The sequence below is a fragment of the Arvicola amphibius genome, chromosome 6 (genome assembly GCF_903992535.2).
Source record: "Arvicola amphibius chromosome 6, mArvAmp1.2, whole genome shotgun sequence".
NCBI lineage: Eukaryota > Metazoa > Chordata > Mammalia > Rodentia > Cricetidae > Arvicola > Arvicola amphibius.
In genome coordinates this window covers 115746692-115773113 of record NC_052052.2, presented here as the reverse complement: position 1 = coordinate 115773113, position 26422 = coordinate 115746692, and the positions used below count along the sequence as shown (strand labels likewise).

The 26422-nt window shown below is 40.7% G+C and overlaps 1 protein-coding gene across 1 annotated transcript in view; it reads left to right on the top strand.

The window, feature by feature from the left end:
* The window catches only part of Mtr (5-methyltetrahydrofolate-homocysteine methyltransferase), an 85408-nt gene that overhangs the window by 12598 nt on the left and 46388 nt on the right, over positions 1-26422 (top strand). Inside the window, exons 5-14 of the mRNA XM_038333670.1 lie at positions 1406-1498; positions 4369-4475; positions 8762-8824; positions 9290-9384; positions 11894-11994; positions 13604-13665; positions 14942-15009; positions 17575-17654; positions 21182-21294; positions 25817-25957. Of these exons, the coding sequence (XP_038189598.1) occupies positions 1406-1498; positions 4369-4475; positions 8762-8824; positions 9290-9384; positions 11894-11994; positions 13604-13665; positions 14942-15009; positions 17575-17654; positions 21182-21294; positions 25817-25957 (923 nt within the window). The remainder of the gene's footprint in view (positions 1-1405; positions 1499-4368; positions 4476-8761; positions 8825-9289; positions 9385-11893; positions 11995-13603; positions 13666-14941; positions 15010-17574; positions 17655-21181; positions 21295-25816; positions 25958-26422) is intronic.

Here is a 26422-nt window from a genome sequence, read left to right as displayed (position 1 = left end):
TTCAGCACTGGGAAAGATGAAGAACCTTTTCATAGGCTGAAAATAATTTCTTTTTTTCTCTGTTTGTTTTGAGGCAGGCTTGGAGCCTGAGGCTGATCTCAACCAGTGTTGCAGAGGAGGACCTTGAACTCGTGATCCTCCTGCCTCTTCCTCCCACGTGCTAAAATCACAGAAGTGTGCTGTCATGCCCAGCCATCATTAGCTAGTTGGCAGTCTTCTCCTGTGTATTGTAAAGCACAGTCCAGATTATGCTACTAAAATCACCAAGTAATGAGTTCTGGGACTCCTGGCTTTTGTTCTGATATGTATATGAGCATAGCTTCCCAGTCTGCTATGGAAACAAGTTTACTTCTGGCCTAGAGGCAGGATTTTTTTTAAAAAGATTTATTTATCTTTATTTTATGTGCATTGATGTTTTGCCTGCATATATTAATGTGTGAGTGTGCCAAGTCACCTGGAACTAAAATTATAGACAGTTGAGAGCTGCCATGTGTTGGGAATTGAAAACAGGTCTTCTGGAAGAACAGCCAATTCTTTTAACCATTGAATCCTCTCTCTAGCCTCAAGGCAAGATTTGTGTGTGTGTGTGTGTGTGTGTGTGTGTGTGTGTGTGTGTGTGTGTTTAAAGAACTGACTAGAGCAATATTCATTCTGCTTCATACTGGAATTTCAGGCTTTTTAATTATTAACTCTGATACAGTATTTACTCTAGTGAAAGGGCTGCAGTGTAGTACTGTAAAGCATTTCACAGTATGTTCTAATGTGAGGCCCCTTGTTAAATTCAAGACTTTGGGTTCTTCTTAAGAATAGGGAAAAAGTATGCCAACACACAGCTGTAGTATAGAAAGGGTGCATGCAGAAATACTTGGATTTGAAGTTTGAGAGTTCTTTTGAATTGTTAATGGCAATAATATGTACATATCCCTTTTATTGTGTGATTTTCCTAGTCATGAACAAATATGTTAAGAGAATCTCATCTTAGTGACATAAAAATTAAATAGCCTTTTATTAATTAGTTCAGTAGTTCTGTTTCAGATGAATTTTGAAAAAATTAGGCTCTTAGGACTTTTTACGTTTCTGAGCTCTAGAGGATTATAGCCTTATTGTCAAGGAAAAGTTGCCCTCACCCCCTTTTTTCTTCACTGGGGGAGTTGAACCAGGATGAGTGCCTCGGGTGCAGTAAGCAAGCCCTTTACCACTAAGTCCAGTCCCAGCCCTTTTTGTTTTATTTTGGGATGGCTTCCTCGTAGGTAGCTCAGGTCAACCTCCAACTCACAGACTTGCTTCTGACTCCTTAGAACTGAGATTATAGGTTTGTGTTACTGCACTTGATCCTTGAGTTTGAGGATTTATACCAAAAAGCAGATTGTGATTTCACACCTTTTGTTTTTTTCTTTTCCCAAAGGAATCAAGAGGTTTGTGGCTGGAGCTCTGGGCCCTACTAATAAGACACTTTCTGTCTCCCCATCTGTGGAAAGGCCAGATTATAGGAATGTCAGTGAGTATTCATTACATACTGTAGATCATGGACCTTGGGGAAGTGCTTTAGCAGTCTACAAGTCTACAAAATGAGACCTCAGAATTGTGACTGTGTCTGTGTCAAGGGCTTACAATAGTGCCTGAAATACTCTAAAGTTTGCTGCTGCTCTTGTTCGAGTTTGCTTTCAGCTGTTCATGGTGATGTGTCAGTTCTTTCTATAAAACTAGCTGAAATCATACTTAAAAGGAAGACATTAAGAAAATTTGGATATTCAGCTCCTAGTCTGTTACAAATTAACTGCTATGTTGTTTCTCCCTTTATTATCCTTCAAATTTTTAATTTTTTTTTTTAAATTTGAAGATTTATTTATTATGTATACAGTGTTCTACCTGCTTGTGTCCTTGCAGGCCAGAAGGGGGCACCAGATCTCATTACGGGTGCTTGTGAGCCACCATGTGGTTGCTGGGAATTGAACTCAGGACCTCTGCAAGAGCAGCAGTGCTCTTCACCACTGAGCCGTCTCTCCGGCACTAATTTGTAACACCTTCTCCTGTGTTACCCACTTGGTACAGTTTGCGTGCCACTGTACCATACGCGCCACTATACAGTACACAAGCTGGGCAAAGGCCTGGGGATTGAAAGAACACACAAGAGACCTGGGTCATTATTCAACCTTGGTGAAATCCTAGCAGCTGCTCAAGGAACTCCCCCCAGGCAGGAGGGAAATTGGCCACACCCAAGATGGAGTAAACGATGCCCTATAGCTAATCACCAGGTGGGGCAGAGGGAGCACAGGAACAAACAGAATGTTTTATTTGGCTAAACAGAAACTGAACTCAAGATGAACCCCAGGAGCAGGGGTAGACCCATGGGCCCTACACTAATTTATGTTTTTAATCTTTTTTTAAAGACAAGATCTGACACAATAGTTCAGACTAGGCAACCTCAAACTCTGTCTAGCCCATGCCATTATCAAATTTATGGCAGTCTTTTCATCTCCTGAGTGAGGGAATTACAGGTGTGAGCCATCATGTACAGTATATCATCTTTTAGTTTTACAAAGCAGTCCAAATCATCTAAAGATACCAGTCCTATACATAGAAATTACTATGGATAAACTGTTGGATGGGAATCACCCCAAGAGACCCTCTTTCACACCACAGCTGATGTAAAAGCATGAGGATTTTATTAATTCTGTCATGACAGGATCTTCCAGCATTTGGGAGGCCAGAAAGACCCTGAATAGCTTGTACAGGCTACTTTTAAAGGAAAAAGCCACAGAAGCAAGGGGGGTGTCTGGGGGTTGTTCTTTGACTATTATGATTGGCTTATTCAAAAGAGCTATTATCAATAATTGGCTGGAGAGCAGTTGCCAGATCAGATGAGGTAAGAGGTCACTTTGATCCTGTTTCTCAGGGGCTAAGTCAGAACATACGTGTGTGGGTAACTGTTCAGGAACTGAGTCAACATCTTAAAGGTTTTCTTGCCCCAGTTTCTGGAGAACATACGTGCATGTGTAGCTGTTTGGTCCTTGGTTCCCAGGGGGGAAGAGGGGAGCATTACTGCTGAGACTGAGAGGGCTCAGAATTGTCAGAAATGGCTTCAGAATTGTCTTAAAGTTTTGCAAAACTTGCTAAGATTTAACAAATTAAGAGTGTAGGTCAATCTACACTGTAGTGCAGTAATACTGTATAAAGATTTAAAGCCCTAGAGCTAATTTTAGCACTTGTGGTAATAGATTTTTGTGAGGTCCAGGCGAGTCCAGCTTATGGGATTTCGTTTACAGAGTTGTGCATGCTGTGCTACCATGCTTCTTTACTAAGAGTGGAGCTTCCCAAGTTGATGTGTGGTCTATGTTCTCTGGACTAGATATGACAGTGGGGAGCCCGTTCCCAAACTGTATGAAGTCAGCTGTAACTACATAGCAAGTGTAGTAGGTGTCTCTTAAATAGCTAGGCATTTTTTCTTCTTGGTTGGGAGATAAAGTGAGAAGACAAATGATTTCTCACTGGAAATACAGGACACTTCTAAAAAAATTGACCTAGTAGTTGTTGAATACTGTTGGTTCAGTCAAAAATTATCTTCTGGCTGGGCGGTGGTGGCATATGCCTTTAATCCCAGCACTCGGGAGGCAGAGGCAGGCGGATCTCTGTGAGTTCGACGCCAGCCTAGTCTACAAGAGCTAGTTCCAGGACAGGCTCCAAAGCCAAAGAGAAACCCTGTCTGGAAAAAAACAGTTACAACAAAAAAAATTATCTTCTGGAGAGGTGGCTTCTCTGAACTGGGGGTGAGGGGCAGTGAAATTTATAACTTTTTATTATAAATTTAGCCTGTGATATTTCCAGATCTCATTTATTTTATTATGTTGTATTTTTTTTACTTGTGTGTGCATGCATCTGTAAAATCCAGATGAGGTATTGAGTCATCTGGAACTGGAATTATAGGCAGTTGAAGCCTATATAGGTAGTGGGTGCTGGGTTCTCTCTGGTCCTCTGGAAGAGTGGCAAGTACTCTTAACTGCTGAGCCATCTCTCCAGCCCCTAAATCCTGTTTCTTAGATTTGTCTCTTAATGGGTTAAGATGATTTATGGAAAGAGTGATTGATGTTTTTATTTAAAAGATGTTGAGAATAGAGTACACAGTTAACCACTTAATGTATCTTCCCACTCGTAGCTCATGTGAGAAGTGGGGGCACATGGCAGAATTTTAGGATAACTTTGTTGATTATTTTCTACCACTGTGTTTGGTTTTTACACAAAGTGTTGTCCTTAAGCAATTGCATTGTAAACCATCATTGTTTCACAGGTGCAGCCTTGAGCTTGGCACACCCTGGTGTCATTCAGAAGGTGTGGGTTTCTGATGCGCTGACTGTGATTTGTTTTCTGCAGCATTCGATGAGCTTGTTGAAGCATACCAGGAGCAGGCCAAAGGACTGCTAGATGGTGGCGTGGATATCTTACTCATTGAAACTATTTTCGATACAGCCAATGCCAAAGTAAGTGAGGGGAAAATGGAGTGGGATGGTGGAGGGGCTGTGAAGACTCCTCTACAGTTAGAAGATAATAATAGCTACTATTGAATTTAAGTGAGTTTCTTGTGTTTGCTTCGTTTTAGTCTTTCTCTGATTGACTCTTTCATGTGCATATACCAACATACATGAGACTAGAAATCATACTTCCTTTTCTTTGACTTATGTCCTCTGCTCTTTTTGTTTTGTATTGGATTTTTAAAAATTATGTGTGTATCTGGGTATTTGCACGTCAGTACAGATGCCTAGAGTTCAGATACCTAGATGTTCAGAGTCTAGAAGCATCTGATTCCACCTATAGCTGGAGTTACCAGTGGTTTTGAGCTGCCTGATACGGTTGCTGGGAATAAAACTTGGGCTGTCTGGAAGAGCAGTGTGTTCTCCTAACCATGGAACTAGCAGACGTACAACTGGAAAGAAGCACAGTGTTGTTTTTTATTGGGTACGTGGGTAGCCAGACAAGACTGTAAAGCACTGGGATAGTTTTTTTTAATTTGATGGAAAAGATAGGCTACTGGATTTTTAAGTTTTGAAATGTGTGGGCTATATATTACGCAGTTTCACATGTGAGTGATTATTTAGATACATGCATGTATGCATGTGTAAAGATGGAGGATAAGCTTGGGTGTCATCCTCAGAAATCCTTAAATCTTTAAAGGATGCCACCTGTCTCCTTTAAGATGGTTTCTCATTGTTCTGGATCTCTTCAATTAGACTGGCTAGTGATAAGCCCCAGGGAGCCTTCTGTTTCTACCTCCCTAAAACTGGGATTGCAAGTGTTTATCACCAGCTTTTAAAGTGTGTTTTAGGGATTGAATTCAGGTCCTCATGCTTGTAAGGCAAGTGTTTTATCAACTGATTATCTTTGATATTTATAAAAATTTTTAGCCCTTTATTTTGGATACATGTGTGTATGTGTGTGAGTAGGTGAGTGCCACAGTGCGTCAGAGTTTGTCATTGGACAGCTTGGGGAGTCAGTTCTTTGTTTCCCTTGATCAAACTTAGGTTGTCAGGCTTGGCAGCAGGCACCTTTACCCACTGAATCATCTTGCAGGCTCCATATATTCTTTTTTATATTAGAAGTTTTTCTATTGATATATTTGGAATTTATTTTGGAGTATGAAGTAGGGAAGATATTAGTGTAAGATTATTTCATTTTTTCAATACTTTCTTCACTTTTCATTAATTTTTTTCATTTTATGTGTTTATGTATTTTTGCATGCATGTTTGTGCACCATGTATATACCTGATGCCCAGAGAGGGCATGGGATCCCCTGGAATTGGGGTTGCAGAAGGTTTTGAACCATCATGTTGGTGTTGGGAATTGAAGCTGGGTCCTCTGTAAGCAACCCTGTGCATTTAACTGCTGAACCATCTCTCTAGCCCAAAATACTTTATTATTTCTCAGTGACATGAAAGATGCATAATACAGCCTGTCCTGGTTTTTTTGTCAGCTTCATATAAGCCAGGGTCATTTGGGAAGAGGAAACTTCAGCTGAGAAAATGTTTCCATCAGATTGGCCTGTAAGAAAGTGTATGGTTGATATGAGAGGGCCCAACTGTGGGTGTTTCTACCCCTTGGCAAATGGTCCTGCATTATATAAGGAGACTTACTAAAGCATGGGGAGTAAACGAGTAAGCAGTATTCCTCCATGGTCACTGCTTTAGTTCCTGTCCCCAAGTTCTTGTTCCCAAGTTCCTGCTTTGGCTTCTCCTTTGATGGACTGTAACCTGTAAGCCAGATAAACCATTTCCTAAGTTGCTTTTGGTCATGGTGTTTAAACACAGCAATGGAAACCTTGACTAAGATACCCTCAATTCTATAGTCCTTTCCAGAACTCTGTTCTTGTGGCATTACTGTATTGTTTGCTGCAGCTTTAGAATAGCTTGAGTGATTGGTAGGCTTAGCCCCTTTTACTAATCCCATCCTTTTACCTAGAACATTTCTAGCTTTTCTGATGTATTTGTTTTCCATATGATTTTAAGGTTGTAAAATCTTACACAGTCAGGCAGTGGTGGCTCAAAGCTGGGCAGTGATGGTGCATGCCTTTAATGACAGCACTCAGAAGGCAGAGGCAAGCAGATCTCTCTGTGAGTTTGAGGCTAGCCTAGTTTACCAAGAAAATTCTAGGACAGCCAGGGCTGTTACACAGAGAAACTCATTCTTGAAAAAACAAAATAAAAAACAAACAAAAGATTTTAAGGGACTGCTAGGTGGTGGTGGCGCACACCTTTAATCCTAGTACTCAGGAGGTAGGGTCAGGCAGATCTCTGAATTCAAGGCTAGTCTGGTCCAGAGTGGCAAGAGCTACACAGCAAAACCATGTCTGGAAAAACAACAAAAATAAAAAAAAAATTTAAAACTCCCAAAAGCAACAACAACAAAAACCAAAAAGCAACAACAACAAAAAATTTAAAGGATTTTTTTTTTAATTCTAAAATAGTAATTCCAGTTTATTTTTGTGATAGAGTCTTGCTATGTAGCCCCGACTAACCTAGAACTGGTCTCATAGGCTGTCCTGAAACTTGAGGTCCCTCTGCCTCAGTCTTACAAGTATTGGCATTACAGGTATACATCACCATACCAGCATTAATATTGTTGACTTAAGAGCTTTCCATGAGGAAAACAAAAAGACAAACAAAAAACAAAAAGCCCCCACTACTGGAAAAGGTTGAATTAATGACAAGTTGCATTCCAATTACAGATGTGTTCATCTTCACATCATGACTAATGATACAAGGAAGAAGAAGTAGATCACTGTTTGAAGCTTAAACATGGACTTTTAACAGAGAGGAGTAGTGTTACAACCCAAGCTCACGATGACTTCTAGTGACGCGCATCTGTGGTTCTTATGACTGCCGTTGATGTATATGAAAGGTTGACAAAATAGGCAGGACATTGTTGTAGTTACTTTATTTTAATTGAGGGAGGAAAGAAAGAAAAGTTAGCTCTTCAGCAGAAATAACTAGCTTGTTATTGTTTTTTTTTTTTTTTTTTTTTTTTTTTTGGTTTTTCGAGACAGGGTTTCCCTGTAGTTTCTAGAGCCTGTCCTGGAACTAGCTCTTGTAGACCAGGCTGGCCTCGAACTCAGAGATCCGCCTGCCTCTGCCTCCCGAGTGCTGGGATTAAAGGCGTGCGCCACCACCGCCCGGCCTAGCTTGTTATTGTAAACTCATGTTTTTATTTGTTTTTTTTTTTTTTATGATTCTGGGGTTGAACCTCGAACCTTGTGCACCATGCTAGGCAGGGTTCCACTACTGAGCTTTTTCCATATTTGAGCATTCATTGGCATGTATAGTATTACACATGAGATTCCCTTACCTGAGCATTTGTTAGCATGTACAGTGTTACACATGAGATTCCCTTACCTGAGCAATGGTTAGCACGTACCGTGTTACACATGAGATTCCCTTACCTGAGCATTGGTTAGCATGTACAGTGTTACACATGAGACTCCCTTATCTGAGCATTGGTTAGCGTGTACAGTGTTACACTTGAGGTTCCCTTACATGAGCATTCATTAGCATGTACAGTGTTAAACTTGTTATTCCCTTATCTGAGCATTTGTTGTCATATATGTGCTATACTTGAGATTTCTTTATGGGAGCTTTAGTTAGCATGTACGTGTTACACTTGAGATTCCTGTATCTGAGCATTGGTTAACATGTACAGTGTTACACATGAGATTCTCTTACCTGAGCAATGGTTAGCATGTACCATGTTCCATTTGAGGTTCCCTTACCTGAGCATTGGTTAGCATGTACCGTATTACACTTGATATTCTCTTACCTAAGCATTGGCTAGCATATATCATGTTACTATTGAGATTTCTTTATCTGAGCATTGGTTAGCATGTACAGTGTTACACATGAGATTCCCTTACCTGAGGATTGCTTAGCATGTACAGTGTTAAATATGATATTTCCTTACACAGCATTTGTCAGCATGTACTGTGTTACACTTGAATTTTTCTTATCTGAATATTGGTTAAGATTCCCTTACCTGAGCATTGTTAAGAATGTACCGTGTTATACTTGAGATTCCCTTACCTGAGCATTGGTTAGCATGTACGTGTTACACTTGAGAAGGGATGTTAGGCATGTAGGGCAGATTCCCTTTCTTCAGCTTGGGGCCTTACCTGCCTGAAGAGGTCTTGGGAAGGGGTATTGTGATCAGGCAGTTAGTTGACCTTGAACATTTCATAGAAATAACGTATTCTTCTTGGTTTTTTTTTTTTTTTTTTTTTTTTTAGGCAGCCTTGTTTGCACTCCAGAAACTCTTTGAAGAGAATTATGCTCCTCCCCGACCTATCTTTGTAAGTTCTTAAATATGTACCTGACAGTCCCTCTCCCTCTTTAAGAAAATTCCTTTGTAATTAGGGCTTTTGTGTAGGTTTTTTCCTCCCTGGAATAGTAGAATATCTTTCAGAAACTACCCTTCTGTTCACCTCTCTGCTGTCAATAGCTACCTACCTCTGGAGAGATAACAAAAACTAGCCTAGAAGTGTCTGATGGAGGATAGGCTGTTCAAAAGAGGTCAAAGCCTTGACAACTGTCTCATTAGGGCTTGTAGAGGAATGGGTGTGGGTATGTGACTTAAAAGGCTGCTTGGGGTTTTCTTGCCTTTGTCCTTTTTCCCCAGTTAGTTGACTATATCAATTCTGCCATTTCTCTTCCTCATGAAAGAATGAAGAGCTCCCACTGGCTTGTTTTACTTTGTCTTTGTGACCATACTCTTTACCAGGGTCTGTATTGTTGATCTGTTTACATTGTTAATTCAGATTTCTGGGACCATTGTTGATAAAAGTGGACGGACTCTTTCTGGCCAGACAGGAGAGGCGTTTGTCATCAGCGTGTCTCATTCAGACCCACTGTGGTGAGTGACTCTTTCATTTGGGGCACTTTTACTGGGGGCGCATAAAATGGCCTCAGAGAGGCCTTGCTTCTGTGTTTCTACTGTATCATTGCCATGGCGCACTGGATTTCCTCTAGTCTCTGAGACTTAAGGGCTTCAAGGCTTCTGTAATAAATAGGTCACACTGATATCAGGAGAGTTCTCTTACCTTCTAGGCAGTCAAGTGTTTGCCTGTGAGTCTGCTTATAATTTAAGACTGTGCTTGGCTGGATTTTTGGCTCTTAACGCTCAGTTGACATTTTCAGAACAGTGATTGCAAGTGTTACAGCAGTGTCCCTCTCAATTTGTGGAGCAACAGAAGCAGTCTGGAGTAAAATCAAGTAGGGATGTTAAAGGTCAGGTTTTTATCTTTTTTTTTTTTTTGGTTTATTTTTTTATATTTAAAAATTTCCATCTCCTCCCCTTTTCCCCCCCCTTCCCTCCCCTCCCCTCCACCCATACCCCCCGACGGTGGAGGCTGACTGAGAAGCCAAGGACAAAGGCGCTGAGCTTTGACTCTTCTGCATGGACAGGCTCTGTGGGAGCCTTCTCAGCTTGGTTGATCACCTTCCTGGACCTGGGGGGAGTTGGGAGGACCTTGGTCTTAACATAGAGTAGGGAACCCCGATGGCTCCTTGGCCTGAAGAGGTTTTTATCTTTTAAGAATGGAGGGTATATAGAAGTTAGCAGTCATTGGAAAGAGTTAACACGAGAAACTGTTATTTAATTATTGGCTGTTATCACAGACTCTTTGTTAACAAAGAGCAGTAGAATCCTGTATTATTCATTTATCATTCATTGAAATCCAGCTATGTGTCCTGAAATACTGGCCAAGTGAAGTAGTCCACATTAAAGAGAAACACTTCACTAAATGAGAACGGAAAACATGACTCACTAGGTAAAGGTGCTTGCTGCTAAGCTTGGTGACCTGATTTGATCACCATGACCCCCATGGTAGGTGAGAACCCACACCTGCAAACTGTCCTTTGACTTCCAGATGTACATGCCTCCCTTGTATTCCCTCTCTCCAAATACAAATGGAGAAACAGTTGGTGCTGTACAGAAACAGTGAAGGAAATTGGCTGTATGTAGTGGTGGTCCTTGGAGGATTCAGACATGGCTCTTTAGACATGGTAACATCTGAACTATGTTGACTTGAGCGAGTTTGCTAAGTAGATGGGCAGGATACATGGATGTGTCAGTACGAGAACTGGATAGTTGATAAGGAATGTCCATATGTGTGTGATATTTTATTTGAGCTTTATTAGAGCCCTAAGAATTGAGTGGGCATTACTTCTTATCTCTAGGTACTTGTAGTTGAAGACTGACTGACTGGGTAATGTCAACTGTGGAAAAGAAAATTAACATTGGAACTAAGTTTGGAAAACATTCAAACAACCTTACTAGTTGATAACAGAATGATTTACAGTGTTATTTTCAATATGCTGAATCCATATTATAGTAGCTGTCTTGGTTCCTTTTTTCTTGCTATGATAAAACACCATGACCAAGACAATTTATAAAAGAAAGCACTTAATTTAGGGCTTACAGTTTCAGAGTATTAGCGTTCCTGACCATCATGGCAGCAGACAGGCATGGTGCTGGAGCAGTAGCTGAGAGCTCCCATCTCGAGACCAAACCACTAGGCAGAGAATGATGAAAGTCTTAAGAGACCTTGAAGTCTTCTTCCTGTGACATGCAAATGAGGCCAGACCTCCTATACTTTCCCAGTTTCACCAACAGAAATATGTGCACCTCTGAGGGCCGTTCTTACCCATAACACCCTAGTGACCTACGATGAAAGTTACCAAATGCACTGGTAAAATGTCTAAATGGAAAGATCTGTCCAGTTGTAAGTTAACCATGCATGGGACCTTGCAGCCCCCTTTTTATGTGTTTGTTTTTGAGTCAGCATCTCCTGAAACTCAGACTGGTCTCACACTTGCTGTGGCATTGTGGAGGCCTCCTGCCTCTGCCTCCTGAGTGCTGGGATTACAGACATCTACCATCATGCCTGGACCTGGATTTAGCAGTTTTAAGGGAGATGTGAGGGTCGGTTGAAAATCAGTGATCAGAGAATCGTGTTTGCTTTAGATCAGGTATACAACCAACAACAACAACAACACAACAACAACAACAAGCAGAAAGTGGGATTTTCTATACTCCCTCCCTGCCCACACTTCACCAGTTTTCCCTGTTAACATCTTGCCTTGTTATGGTAGGGTATTAAAACATTTTTAACTGAATACTAATCTACGTTAGAGCTCTCTTTTGTACATTCTGTGGATCTTTGCAAATATGCAGTGACACATATTTGCTATTTTAAGGTCATACGGAATAGTTTTATTGACCGAAAATCCTCGATTTCTGTACATATTCATCTCTTTATTATAACTTTTATGCATAAATATTTTGAATGAAAGATGATGATTCTGAAATCTGCTTACTGTTTTTTTTTTTTTTTTTGTTTTTTTTTTTTTTTTTTTTTTAGCATTGGATTAAATTGTGCTCTGGGTGCAGCTGAAATGAGGCCTTTCATTGAAACAATTGGAAAATGTACAACAGCCTATGTCCTCTGTTACCCAAATGCAGGTGTGTTTATAAGGGGGCGTTGCATGCGAAGAACTTGATATATTCAAGTCAGTGGTAATTGGGATAACTTCTTAATTTGGAGAATTTATGTTGTAGGTGTGTGTGTATACGTACAGTGGAGGGAGGGAGGCTCAAGTGTGTCTGTTTTTTTTAAGACTGAACATGAATTTTGCCAAAAGCAAAACAAAACAAAACATTGAGTATTTGGCTTTATACTAGTGCTTCCCCTTAAGCCTGAAAGAACAGTTTTGCTAAGCAGAACAGTTTCAGTTAGGGCGTATCTTCAGGAAATTAGTCTAGCTTTGTCACTAATAAGGGTTTTGCCGTGTGAATATAGCCAAAGCGATGCCAAAATAAGAGGGATCCTTTCCCCATTTCATTTGTTAGCAGAAAAGCATTGTGGGTAGTTATATTTTAAAAACTAAGATTTCTAGTTGATGGCACCTAAAAATTTCAGACATATGTAGACCTCAAACTTCCCAGAAAATGTTGATAATGTGGTCGGGACTGTCCAAGTTTCTCAGGGGATACTTTGTGTACTATTCAGCTAATTAGGGCTAAAAATTATATTCTGTATATTCTTATCCAAATGTATACATTAAAAAATTAAAATAATTTTATTAGTATGTGTGTAAGTGATCTATATATGTGGGTGCAATTACATGTGTCTCATGACTTGCATATGGAGGTCAAAGGATAACTTTTAGGAATTGATTCTCTCTGTCCTCTGTGGGTTTTGAAACTTGAACTCAGAGTGTCAGGCTTGGGCAGCAAATGCTTTTATTTGTTGAAACATCTCACCAGCCTCAAGTGTATACATTTAAAAATGCATAAAAATGGTCTGGACAGATGGTTCAGTGGTTGAAAACACTTGTTCTTGCCAAGGACCTGGAATTAATATCCTGCCCCCACATGTTGGTTCACAGCCATCCATAACTCCAGTTCCAGGGACTCTGACATCCTCTTCTGACCCCTGTGGGCACCATAAATTTAAGCAAAATACATCTTTAAAAATGCATAATTTATTTTATTTTCCTTTGGTAATTAGGGGCAGGGCATAAATCCAGTAGGAAACTAGATAATCAAAGGTTAAGGAATCAGGTTATACTAAAGAGAGATAAACATTTACTTTAGAAACAAAAATGTCACAAGCTCTAGGTAAAAGATACACATGGGAAATAGTTCAGATACTATGAAACCTTTTATGCTATCTGAAATAGAGTAGAAGTATTTAATTTAAAGAAGGCTGGTATTTCTTATTTTTGGTTGCATTGCATGTCAGATGTTCATTAGTTCAAAGGCTGTGGGATTGTGTACAGGGTGTCTTCCACACAAGCAGTTTTGTAAGATGAATGAGTTTATCTTACTGTGAGGGGGTTTGGAGGTGGAGGCTGGAGCACTCTGTTTCTAATGGGAGTGAACATGTAAAAGAAGAGTGAATGTTCTTCAAATTTTGTTCTTGTTATGCTATCTGTTCTGTAAATACTGTATTATTATTCATTTTGTAAGCAGTTAAAATTTGAGTGTCAATAGAGAGTTGTATAAATTTTAAAACACTTAGATATTTGTTAAGATACTTTTGAATAATGGTTGAAATGTCCTTTCTCAGGTCTTCCCAATACTTTTGGTGACTATGATGAAACACCATCCATGATGGCCAATCACCTAAAGGTCAGAGATCCATTCATTTCAATTTTGAAAATATAGATATAGTGTTATATTAATTAATTAATTAATTAACTAACTAACTTTGAGATCCAGTCTCTCTTGCCTAACGTGCTCTTAAACTTGTTATCCTTCTGCCTCAACCTCCTGAATAGTTGGGGTTATAGAGGTATGTGCCAAAATGCATGATGGAAGATGGTGTTTAGATTTAACATAATTTTCTTTCAAAATAGAGTGTATAAGTAACCAAATAAAGTTTAGGTACTCTGAGAAAGTAGCAGAAGCATAAGGCAGACTTAACTGTCTGCTTACTTAATGGTTGGCAGTGGTAGCTGTTGGAAAATTCCTAGTGAAGTTGTCTTCAAACTGAATGACACATGGCTCGCTACAGTGTCCCTTCTTCAACACTATCAAATAATGGCTGCCCCTCTCCTTCACTTGAGACTGCGGGGTGGGTGAATTCGATGTCCACGTGCCCCCTCTCTTGAATGTACTCGTCATCTTTGCATCGAGACTGTGTCACTGCCCCTGCTGCTCAGTGCACTCATGTCATTATGCCTCTCTTTCATCAGGTTTTGAATTTCCAGGTCTTGGCTCACTGATGCTTTCTCTGAGACTGTTTCTGAGTCAGTTCATATAATTTCACTATCTTTTTTGTTTGTTTCCACAGAGGGTTTTGCTACAGCCCAGACTGCTTTTGAGCTCATGATTCTCCTGCCTCAGTCTCCTGAGTACTGAGATTATAATTTCAATTATTTTAAGTAGATAGTCTTGGTGCTCCGCTTTCTCAGCCTCTTTATTTATCTCTTTCCACTCACTAGTCTCTGGTTATTCCAGACCCTGCTGATCAGTACGGTGCCTTACCTGTGTGTTTGATGAAATGCTTGAAACATGGCTGATGTGACAGAGGGCATTCATTTTTTTATTTAAAAAATTTAAATTAAATTGAAAAAACTGATACTCAACTCATTTGAAAATGTGTTATCCATTTCATATTCATTGTGGTCATATGGGTAAAAACCAGTTTCTTTTCATCAGAAAGGCAAATAAAATTACTTCTGTGTTTTAGACAACATAAAAGGTTTCATAATATCTGTACTATGTCCTATGTGTATCTTTTACTTAGGGTTGTGACAGTTTTTAATTTAAAGTACAAGTAAATGTGTTTATTTCTCTTTAGTATCATCTCAGTTATTCAGGAAATATAGAAAGTAAATGCTCTTATGCTGAGTTTGTTTTGGTAAATTTTGAATTCGGATGAATTCACTTTCCCTAAGTACAGGACTTTGCTATGGATGGCTTGGTGAATATAGTTGGTGGCTGCTGTGGTTCAACACCTGATCATATCAGGTAATGGTTTCCTCTTCTTTTCCTGCTTTAAAATTTGTTTGGTTTTATTTGTTGATAATTTTTAATGATATTTTTATTACTTTTTGGAGAATTTTATACATGTACATAATTATTTTGATCATATTACTCCCTAGTTCTCCTCTTTATGTGCCTTTGAGGCAGGGTCTGTCTTGCTGTGTAGCTCACACTGGCCTGGTACTTAATACGTGTAGGTAGCTTGGGCTGCCCCTGAACCTGTGGCAATCTTCTTGACTTAGCTTCCCAAATCTGGGATTATAGCATATATCATCATGTCTGACCTTTTATTTGTGTGTGTGTGTGTGTGTGTCTATGTATGTGTGTGTTTTCAGGGCCTACAAAGGTAGGCATTAGAATGGATATTGGATTTCTTGTAGCTGGAGTTGCAGTTATTTGTGAACTACCCAATTTTGTGGGTGCTGGCATTTGAGGCATTTTGATAACCCTGTTTGCCCTCTTCTGTTCTATTCTCGTCTCAAGACAAGGTCTCATTGTGTAGCTCTGACTGGCTTAGAAGACCCTGTTGTATAGCTCAAGCTGGCCTTAAACTCTTGGCACCACCTGTCTCAGCTTTCTGAGGATTGAGAATGTAGGTGTGAGCCACTTTGTCCAACCTAATATTTCCTGTGCTTTTTCAGCTCAGTTGTTCTACCCATAAGTTTGTATGTTGAAGTCTTAACCCTTGGTACTTGGAATGTGACTGTGTGTGGAGGTAGTTGAAGGAACTGATGTGGGAGGGTCTTCTGTATGAGTTGATTTCATTGGTTAATAAAGTAACTGCCTGGCCCATTTGATTGGCCAGCCCTTAGGTGGGCGGAGTAGACAGAACAGAATGCTGGGAAGGGAAGTTAATAAATCGCCATGCCTCTGCTCTCTGAGTCAGTCTGCCGTGCCTTTCCTCAGGGAGAGAGACTCAATGAAGCTCCAGCCCAAGATGGACATACGCTAGAATCTTCCCTGTAAGGCACCACTTTGTGGTGCTACACAGATTATTAAATATGGGTTAATCAAGATGTGAGTAAGAGGCTGGAACTAATGGGCCAGGCAGTGTTTAAATGAATGCAGTTTGTGTGTTGTTATTTCGGGGCATAAGCTAGCCAGGCAGCTGGGAGCAGAGCGGTGGGAACGCGGCCCACTGCTCATCACTACAAAGGACAACTAGGTCTTCTTGGGTGTAGCACATGCATTCTTTAGGTTTTCTCCTACAGAGACAGTAGTCAGGTACCTAGCATCTTGAGGTCCTGTGCGTCATTGCTTACTCATGCTTTCAAGGGCCGGTGTGAAGGAAGGAGTGAAAAATGACAGTGCTGTTTATGGATATGTTTATTCTTATCATTTGTGGCTCTCAGAAAGATTAGGATTTAGTCAGGATGTAGTTTAGGACTCTTAGCCATTTTCTATAGAGTCAACAGTGATCGTGTTTTCAGCCAGCCCTTACTGTTCTGTGTATATGCACATAATTATTTCTTTAGCTGAGTTACCCAATACTTTTTTTTTTAAACTACTTTTCTGACTTCTCTGACAGACGTATTGGCTGGAACTTCCTGTGTAGACTAGGCTGGCCTGGAACTCATAGAAGTCTGCCTGCTTCTGCCTTCTGAGTGCTGGGCTTAAAGGTGTGTACCTCCACACCTGGCTTCTATGATATACTCTAAATAATTATAAAGTTATTATATATTTACATTTTTGGTGCTGTTAATTGAACCCAAGGTTTGTATATACTCAGCATCTACTCTAGCGCAGTATACCCACATCCCTATTTTTTATATATCCTTCATGTTATATCTTCACCAGTAGTTGAAGTATCTTATCTTTGGATCACAGACTGACTCTTCATTTTTTGGTTCACTTCCTCTTTAAAAAGAGGTTGTTATAACTTGTGTATTTGTATGTTGATATCTGTACCTATCTGTATAACTCCTGCTTTTACTTAGTCATCCACATACTAATTTGGGACAGTAGAGTGAGCAGTGCCTATAGGGCCTGACAGTAAATAGAGAAAGCTAGATTTCTGTGGTTTATCAAGCAGAAATTGACAATGTTAAAGAGACTGTGGATAACTGAAACACATTTTGAGGAGTAATGTTTTGAAGAGTCCAAACTCTATTTCTCTGTTCCTTCCTTGTGTGCACAGGGCTGACCTCTCTCCATTGCCAGCAACCCAGCAAACTCCCCAAGCGCACACTTACTGTTATTTCTCAGAGCTCCAACTTCTCTTTGAAGTTGCTCAACTGTTGGTTCGGTAGCGGGGACATGTTTTGTGTGTGGGCTGGGGGGAGGGAAAGGGATTTGATTTGCAGTTTGTGTTTGTGCAGACCTCACACAGCAGCTCCAGCTCGTGTCAGTGATGGTAGAAGCAGCACAGCCGGCACTGCTGACCTTTCTCTTGCTGAGGAAGTGAAGAATGTAACTGCTGTTGTACATTTAAGTAGGCATATCATGCGCATGGGTGTATTGATGTAGGCTTATTTTCATAGCTGGAAATTATCTTAATTAAATACATGTTACTCTGAATTAATGAATACAGTGTTTTCTCTTTTAACTTAGGGAAATCGCTGAAGCTGTGAAAAATTGTAAGCCTAGAGTTCCACCAGCTAGTGTTTTTGAAGGACATATGTTACTATCTGGTAAGTCATGAAGATGTTTTTTAAAAAAAACCATTTATAGGATCTATTTAATGTGTATATATCTAAGTGATTATTTATGCCAGGAAACTTATTAGGTCAAAGAAGAGTGGTTATTTATTTTCCTTGGCACTTAGGTAAATTTTACTAAAGAACTCTGTTTTTCTAGGATGGGTAGAGAGATTAATTCCAGGGTATAAAGGAATGAAGAGCAGGTGACTTGCTGATATACTCCCTAGTTTACAGTGAGAGTCTGTGGGCTTGTCTTTGCTGCACAGAGACAGCATAGCCTTGTCATTGCCTAAGTTTTAATACTCAGTTGATAGGAAGTATTGAAAATTCAAATGGTTAAGGCCTAGTGCTTTGTAATGGCAATGTAACGAGTATTGTTAGAATCTTGCATTTGCCGTTTGTTTGGGACTTTATTTATTTATTTTTTGGTCTCTCTGTGCAGCCCTGGCAGTCCTGGAACTCATTTCATAGACCAGGCTGGCCTCATAGATCCACCTGCCTCTGCCTCCTGACTATTGGGCTTATAGGCGTACATCATCATGCCTGGATTATTTTATTTTGTTTTATTTTCCTGAAATGTTGGTGTATAAAGACAGGTCTCACTGTATAGCCAAAGGCCGCCTCAAACTAACAATCCTCGTGTTTCCTCTTTCTGAGTGCTAGAATTACAAGTATGTGCTACCATGTCCAATCTGAAAAACACTTTGTTAACCTGTGTATAAATAAGAGAAACATTGCTTCTGTATCTGATGAGTCATTCCTGCTAGATCAGAAGTGCTTTGTAGATGCCTTTAGATCACACAAGCACCCTCAGCATTTAGTGGTTGTCATTCCTATTTACCTAGTACACAACCTCCAGATTGTGTGAAAGGTCAGGGGGCACAAGGCTCATTAGCAATGAGAAAAGTCAGAAACTGTAAATGTAGAAAGTTATTGCTTCTTGAGTCTGTGAACTAATGGTCTGGAATATCTGTATAATTACCCAGGCCATTATAATCTTCCTCTTTCTCAGACTAGCTTCTTCATGTAATGCTTTGGCAAAGGACTCAAAGGCCATTTTTTTTATGAAGCTCTATTAGCTGATGCTAATTTTGTGTAATTCATTTTTATGATAATTAAGGCAGAGACTATTGCTGATTTGTAAGCTGAAAGATTGTGTGATTGTCTCAGGTTGTGTGATCACATGAGTGATGAACCCAAGGCCTTCGTCTCTAGAACCTGCCTGTGACTATTCAGGGAGACTGCTTTCTATAATACTTTAAAAACAAAGGCAATTTGACAACCTTTTCTACAGTCATTTCACAGTCTTTTGCTTTTTGTCTGAGTATAATGCATCTACATGTGTTATCTGAGACTTGCCTCTGAATTAGCCTGTGCCAGGGAAGATGGTGCTACTCCTTAGTAAATAAGGCAATAATATGCCAAAGCCCAATAGTCTGCCTTGGGTGCCTCATGGTGGGAGACCTACCACAGTGGCTCCTGTGGTCTTCCCTCACCATCCAGTTTGGCAGTGTTAGTTTTAGGTTCATGGTCTTTCAGTGAAAGAGATGGAGTGCTCTTCCACAGTCACTGTTGACTGGGTCTTCCACATATGCTGTTGTTGTGGCCTTCCACATGCGGTGTTCATGTGACCATCCACATGCTCTGTTGATGGGACCTTCTACATTCACTGTTGATATGACCTTCCATGTTCACTGCTGATGGGACTTTCCATGTACTTTGTTGATGAGGTCCTCCCACATGCAATTTTAATGGGGCCTTCTACATGCAATGTTGATGAGACCTTCCAAATACTCTGATGATGGGGTGAAGAAATTTGTTCCATGCAGCTGCAAGTTGATTTCTGATAGAACAGCAATGAAGCAAAAAAGAAAAAGAATTCTTTTGAGGTAGAATTTTGCAGCATAATATACACGTTGACCTCAAAGTCCTACAAGTTACAGAGTGCTGGGATTATAGCTATGAATCACCATGCCTGATTCAACAATCTTTTTTACCCCAAGAAGGGTTTCTCTGTGTAACTCTGGCTGTCCGAGAACTTGCTTTATAGACCAGCTGACCTTGAACTAACAGCCTGCTCCTGCCTCCCAAGTGCTTAAATTAAAGGTGTGCATTACCACTACCTGGCCAGCAATCCTTTTTTTTTTTTTGTTATTGTTCTTAAAATATTTTTTATTTTTTGAGAATTTCATACAATCTATTTTTTAAAACAGGTTTACACATATCCCAACTCTTCCAGTAACTACCCTTTTTATTCTGCTGTCCCTCCCTACCCAGCTTTTAGTTTTCTCCTTGTCTTAGTTAGGGTTTCAAATGCTGTGAAGAGAAACCATGACCATGGCAACTCTCATAAAGGAAAAAAATTGATTAGGTGGCTTACAGTTCAGAGATTTACTCCATTATCATCATGGTGAGATATGGCAGTGTATAGGCAGACATGGTGCTGGAGAAGGAGCTGAGTATTCTGTATCTTGATCCACAGGCAACAGAAGTGAACTGAGACAATCAGCATATGTTGAGCATAGGAGACCACAAAGCCTGCCCCATAGTGAGTGACATACTTCTTCCAACAAGGCCACACCTACTCTAACAAAGGCACACCCCCTAATAGTACCACTCCCAATGAGTTTATAGGGGCCAATTACATTCAAACCACCACACTCTACAACCTTCCAAGCCTAGTTGGTGTTGCCCATGGTTTTGACTCTTATAATTTTAGTTTGTTTTTTGAGTCAGGGTATCTCTGTGCAGTCCTGGAACTTACTCTGTAGACCAGGTTGGCCTCGAACTCACAGAAATCTGCATGCCTCTGTCTCCTAAGTGCTTGGATTAAAGGTGTGTGCCACCATTTTCTGGCTGCACATGGGTTTTGAAAAGAAAATGTCACACATTCTATTTTCCTTTCCTTCCTTATCTCCTTGTTTCCTGTCTCCCAGCAGCTATCAAATGCCTAACGTCTCAGCTCATGGTGGATCTTGTGCCTACTTCCTCCATCTAGTTCTGAATGGGATGTATCATGCCCCTCTTAGGCTCAGGGATTTTCAGGGGAAAGTGGGGCAGAGAGTTTATAACTGTTAGAAGTTGTGGGTAGCATCAAGAGATAGGATTTTCCAGACACACAGATTAGTTGCACATATGACTCACAACAATTGGAACAGCATGCACAAGGCCTACTCAAGTTCAGTCCTCCTTTGAAATTTTCTTCATGACTTTTGCCCCAGAGCCTTAGTTAAATAAGAATGATGGTGGCTTTTTCTTTTCAGAGACTATGTGGTTCAGCCCACTCTGGGTATTTACAGCACAGAGCTCTGATGTGTTTCTTCTTGGGAGATCTGGTTGTAAGCAGAGTTGCAACAAGTAGCCTTTCAATGTTCAGAAAAGAAAAGATTGTGATCCTGTTTCCCTGTCATCTCTTGTCCTATCTGCTCAGATGGGCTTGACATCCTTGCTGAAAATACTTTGTTTCATGTCATCCATGTGCATTTTCAAGAACTTTTCAAAATGCTTTTCCTTTTAAGGTCTCGAGCCCTTCAGGATTGGACCATACACCAATTTTGTTAACATTGGAGAGCGCTGTAACGTGGCAGGATCCAAGAAGTTTGCTAAACTCATCATGGCAGGAAACTATGATGTGAGCATCTTCATGAGGCCCCCGGGCATTGCCCTGCCTCTGGGTAGACTGCATGTCAGCAGAGTGTGTTTGTTCTGTCTGGTGCTATTGCAGAGCTGCTAGGATGTATGTGAGGGTGCTGATGGCAGCTGGCAGTAGGTGGGGCTGCGGGGGCAATGATGCTTTGAAGATTTGAAGCTGCTGTTGTTACTAATCAGAAAGCTTTACATTTGGGGCATGGCGTGAGATGACTGGGAGGGATCCAGCTTCTGGTCATTCATTGTTCAGTAAGTTTGGATATTTGGGAGTACTCTCCATTTTGGCCTCTCAAAAACCTTTCTCTGGATGGGGAAAACCAGGGGAGTCCCATTGTTTTAAATTACATATTATGCATATGACTGTTTTGCTTACATGAATGTATGCGTACCACGTATGTGCCTGGAACCCAGGAGACCAGAAGGACATTGGATCCCTAGGAGATGGAATTACAGATGGTTGTGAAATTCCATGTGGGTGCTGAGAACTGAACCAGGTCCTCTACAAGAGCAACAAGTATTTGTTGATTTATTTTCAAGACAGGGTTTCTCTGTGCCGCCCTGACTGTTCTGGAATTCACTCTTTACGCCAGGCTGGCCTCTAACTCACAGAGATCCGTCTGCCTCTGCCTCCCAAGTGCTGGGATTCTGTTACCTGGCAACAAGAAGTATTTTTAATTACTGAGTCATCTCTGCTCCTCCCAAAGAGAATTCTTACTCCTCTGACCACATCAGATGCTTGCTGTGGAAGATACTGTTAGTCTATTAGCTATAGGTCAGAACAAAATCAAAGGTCCTTGCCTTGAGAAGGCTGCATTTTTAGCTGTGTAATACTGTATAATACTGTAGTTGAGTCAGATTTAATCCATGCAGAGCATGATTAAGATACCCGGATAGGTTTTACTTTTCTATAAGTATGAAATAAAAATGGAAGAAGTTGATTTGAGATTTTGGGTTTTCTCTTCTTCTGTGAGTTAATTTCTTTTTTGTCCGCTGGTGGTGGTACATGCCTTTAGTTCCAGCACTGGAGAGGCAGAGGCAGTCGGACCCTTTTGAGTTTGAGTCCAACCTGATCTATAAAGCGAGTTTCAGGACAGCTAGGGCTACACAGAGAAGGCCTGTCTCAAAAAAAATTTTTTTTTAAAAAAATGGGGCATAGTGGGTACATGTCTTTAATCCCAGTACATGAAATGCAGAGGCAGGAAGATTTCTATGAGCTCAGGCTGGCATGGTCTACATAGTAAGAGCTTGTCTTAAAATTTTTTAAAAAATTATTCTGTCTCTGTGTATGTGAGTATGCTTGTGTGTGTTTATACACATATGTGAACATTCATGTGCAAAGCACTGCATGAATGTGGAGGTTAAGGACAGCTTGTAAGAGTTGATTCTCTCCTTCCACATTTGTTTCTTAGGACTCAGACGCATGTCAGGTGTGCTATCAAGCACCTTAGCCAGAGGAGCCAGCCGTCTCATTGTCCTTTGAGTTTTTGTGATTTTGTTTGTTTGTTTCAGGATCTGAATAGATTTAAGTTTTAGTTTTAATTTCATTTTACATTCCAACTACAGTTATGCTTATTTTATTTGTATGTGTATTGTGACTTTATTTACGTGTGTGTGTGTGTATGTGTGAGAGTGTGCATGTGGAGTCTAGAAAAGGGCACTGAATCCCTTAGAGCTGGAGTTAAGACGCATTCTGTGAGAAACCTGACTTGTTAGATGTGTGCTGAGACCAGAACTCAGCCTCATGATTGTGCATTATGTGTCCTTACCCTTTGGGCCATCTTTCTAGCCTATAGACTAGGTTTCCCACCCGTCAAGACAGGGTCTTACTATGTAGCTCTGCCTACCCTGGAACTCAATATGTAGACCAGGCTGGCCTTGAGCTCACAGTGATCAGCCTGCCTCTACCTCCCAAGTGTCGGGATTAAAGACATGGGTCACTGTACCCAACTTAGATTTAGTTTTTAGCCATGCAGAAACAACCCATTTATGTATCTTCCTTTTAGAATTGCTAACCACTGTTTCCCTGCATCCCTGTTATCTTTTTTAGTGCAGGTGTTGGTTGCCTGCTGCTCTTCCCTTTCGTCCTGTTGCTGTTAGTGCTGCTGTTTACTTTTATTGTGCTTGTCCTCCAGATTTGAAAGTACTTTTTGTGAATAGGGAGCAGGATGCAGTTCAACTTCTTGAGGCTATCATTCTGTCCTTTCACCTGTGCTGTAGTGTACCGACTTGATTTGCCCTCTGAGCATTCTGGAAGGTTCTCTGCCATCATGCCTTGGCTCTTGTTTGTACCTTCTGAAGTGCTTGTGACCCTTAATAGTCAGATGGTGTTTTTCAGTTGGTAGAGGAGATACAGTTTTTTTTTCTTCTTCTGCCTATTCTCTGGCTGTTTTAGCTTTGATGGCCTTCTTAATGAGGGCAGAGATTGCTTTAGGAGGAAGTACACAGGTAGACATAATAATAAGGTTTTCTTTTGTGCCCAGTCACTGTGCTAAGCACATTGTATTGTCACTAAACTTGCACAGTTCCATGAAAGTCAAACTGCTTCTTTTCACCATTCTACAGATGTGGCAATGGAGATTTGGGGGGGTTAAAATTATTATTCTGTTTTTACATAGAATTGGTAAAGGAAGTCTTGAAACCCATGTACTTAACTGTCTTGTGGTCTCTGCCTAGGGGAACCTGTAGAGGAGATACAGTTGAAGTGGGACTGGGGAGTGCAGAATGGGTGGATGGGTCCTTCATAGAATCTAGGTTTCCCTGACTTTAGTGAACTTAAGGGCCCTGTGGTTTGAAGGGGAGGGCACTGATAGAGCAATGTTAGATCTGATATCTTGCTCTTGAAGGAGTGATGCCATGATCCTGAGTTAGTTTGGGAGCACTCTGTCTTCAAGCACTTGTTCTATGACTGATGAAATAGGTCAGATATTGGCATCTGCATTTCCCAGGTCTTTGGAACCTCTGTTGATAACTTGTCTCCTCTTTGCTTCCTCCAATCTATTCCTCCATTGGTGGGATGAAGATTTTGCCTCTCAGGATATAACACCTTTGTTAAAGTTGGTCAGCTTTCATCTCTGATTCAGATATTTGTGGTATTTGATCCCCACACTGGTGTCAGTGCTTACTTGTGTTCTTTTTCAGTGTGACAGTATTGTGTGCCTCCAACTAGATATAAGCCTTTCAAGGACAGGGATTGTGATTCACTTTTTTATTCCTTATACTATTTATTTAAATCATCCCTGATACTAAAATCATTCCCTTTCCCCTGTGCTGGAAACGGAACCCAGTATCTCATGCTTGCTAAGCAAGTACTATATCTGCTGAGCCCCAGCTCTGCTTCCCTGTCTTCTACTCTCTGTCTTTCTCTCTCTCACTCTTGAACCTAGGGCCTTGAGTGTGCTAGGTAAGCACTACCACTGATCTGCAGCCTAAGCACTCGAAATTCTATTTTTAGATAGGATCTTACTGTGTATCCCTGGTTGATCTCAAGCTCAGAGACATACCTCTGCCTCTCCAGAGCTAGAACTAAAGGTGTACACTGTAATGCCCAGCCTAAAAGCCATTTTTAATTTTACTTTTTGTGAGCCTTTGGGCTGCGAGTGTAGTTCAGTGGTAGAGCTCTTAGTTATCCTTGCTGTCCTTTCTCTTTATGTAGGTTTGTTCCTCTGGCATATGCCCAATGGCTTCTTCCTGTTTTAACATAGTGATAACAAAACTCCTTCTGTGGAGTTTGGGGGTGGGCGCAAAGAAAAATCAGACTAACAGCAGCATCTGTTATTGATTTTACCCTTGCTCATATATTGGGCTACAAAGCTATAATGAAGATTCCAACAAGTGCCTCTGTTATGTTAGTTATACAAGGTCACTGAGGGTGTGGAGAGATGGCTCAGCAACTATGAGTATGTTGGCACCTCTCTTCCTCCGTATTCCTATTCCAGGGTCTCTTACACCCTCTGCAGCTTCCATGGGCACCTTTATACATATGGCATATATTCATACAGACACACATTTATATAATGCATAGTAAAAGTAAATCTTTACAAAAATCTCTACTTATGTGGGGAAATATTGAAGGATGAAATGAGTTTGGATGGTTGTTCTAAAGACCTTTCTTGAAGGATCTAGACTTGAGCAAGGTTTGAACCAGTGTGGAAGGGAAGGTGATTACATCGCTAGCAATGATGCTGTGTGATCTGTGGCACAGAGGTGATACTTAGCTGAGTCAAGTGTCCAGTGAGGGCCAGCCAAGAAAGGCATTTGGGTGAGAAGGTGTCGTTGGCTTATAGGTCATGAGTTTAGATCCTTCATGGTAGGAATCTGCTTTGGCGAACTCCAAGCAGTAAAATGATGTGTGGAAAGATCTAGTAGTCTGTGGTGAGTGTTGGGGCGTAGGGGACAGGCCCAGAGTCAGGGAGGCAACATGTCTGTTTCAGTAACAAAGGCGTGTGGGAGGAATTTCTTTTCCTAGTCATTGTCTCCTAATGGTGCTTCTCCCATTCCTTTTCCAGGAAGCCCTGAGCATTGCCAAAGTACAGGTGGAAATGGGAGCTCAGGTGCTCGATATCAACATGGATGATGGCATGCTGGATGGTCCCACTGCAATGACCAGATTTTGCAACTTTATTGCCTCTGAACCTGACATCGCCAAGGTTGTACAAGGTTTATAATCATCAAGGTTTACCTGGTTGCTGTCATTCATTTATTTAGCCTTGTCTATCTGTCCACTCGAACTGCTTCTCGTTTCCTCCTTTGAAAGTACCATTATTTCTGATTCTGAGCTTTCTTAGTAAGCAGTCTGTTCCACCTGAAGCAGATTTTAGAGAGTGATTGTGCTTGACTGTTGACGAGGTGTCTTGGAGAAGTAGGCTTCCAGAAAATTAAATTTTGTTCATTGTCTGTAGTCTGAGAGTTGACTTTTGTATTTCAGAGGGATGCACTTAGTTGTTGCTTCCACACCGATTCTGCTCCTACCCTGGAAATTGAAGCTCAGTTAGGGCTTCCTTACTGTAAGAAGAGACCTTGTTAGGCATATCAGATTAAGGCAGTGATATCTAACAGGGTTAAATCAAGGTATCCTGTCTTTGTTCTTTGTTTATACTTGTTATTCGAAAGGT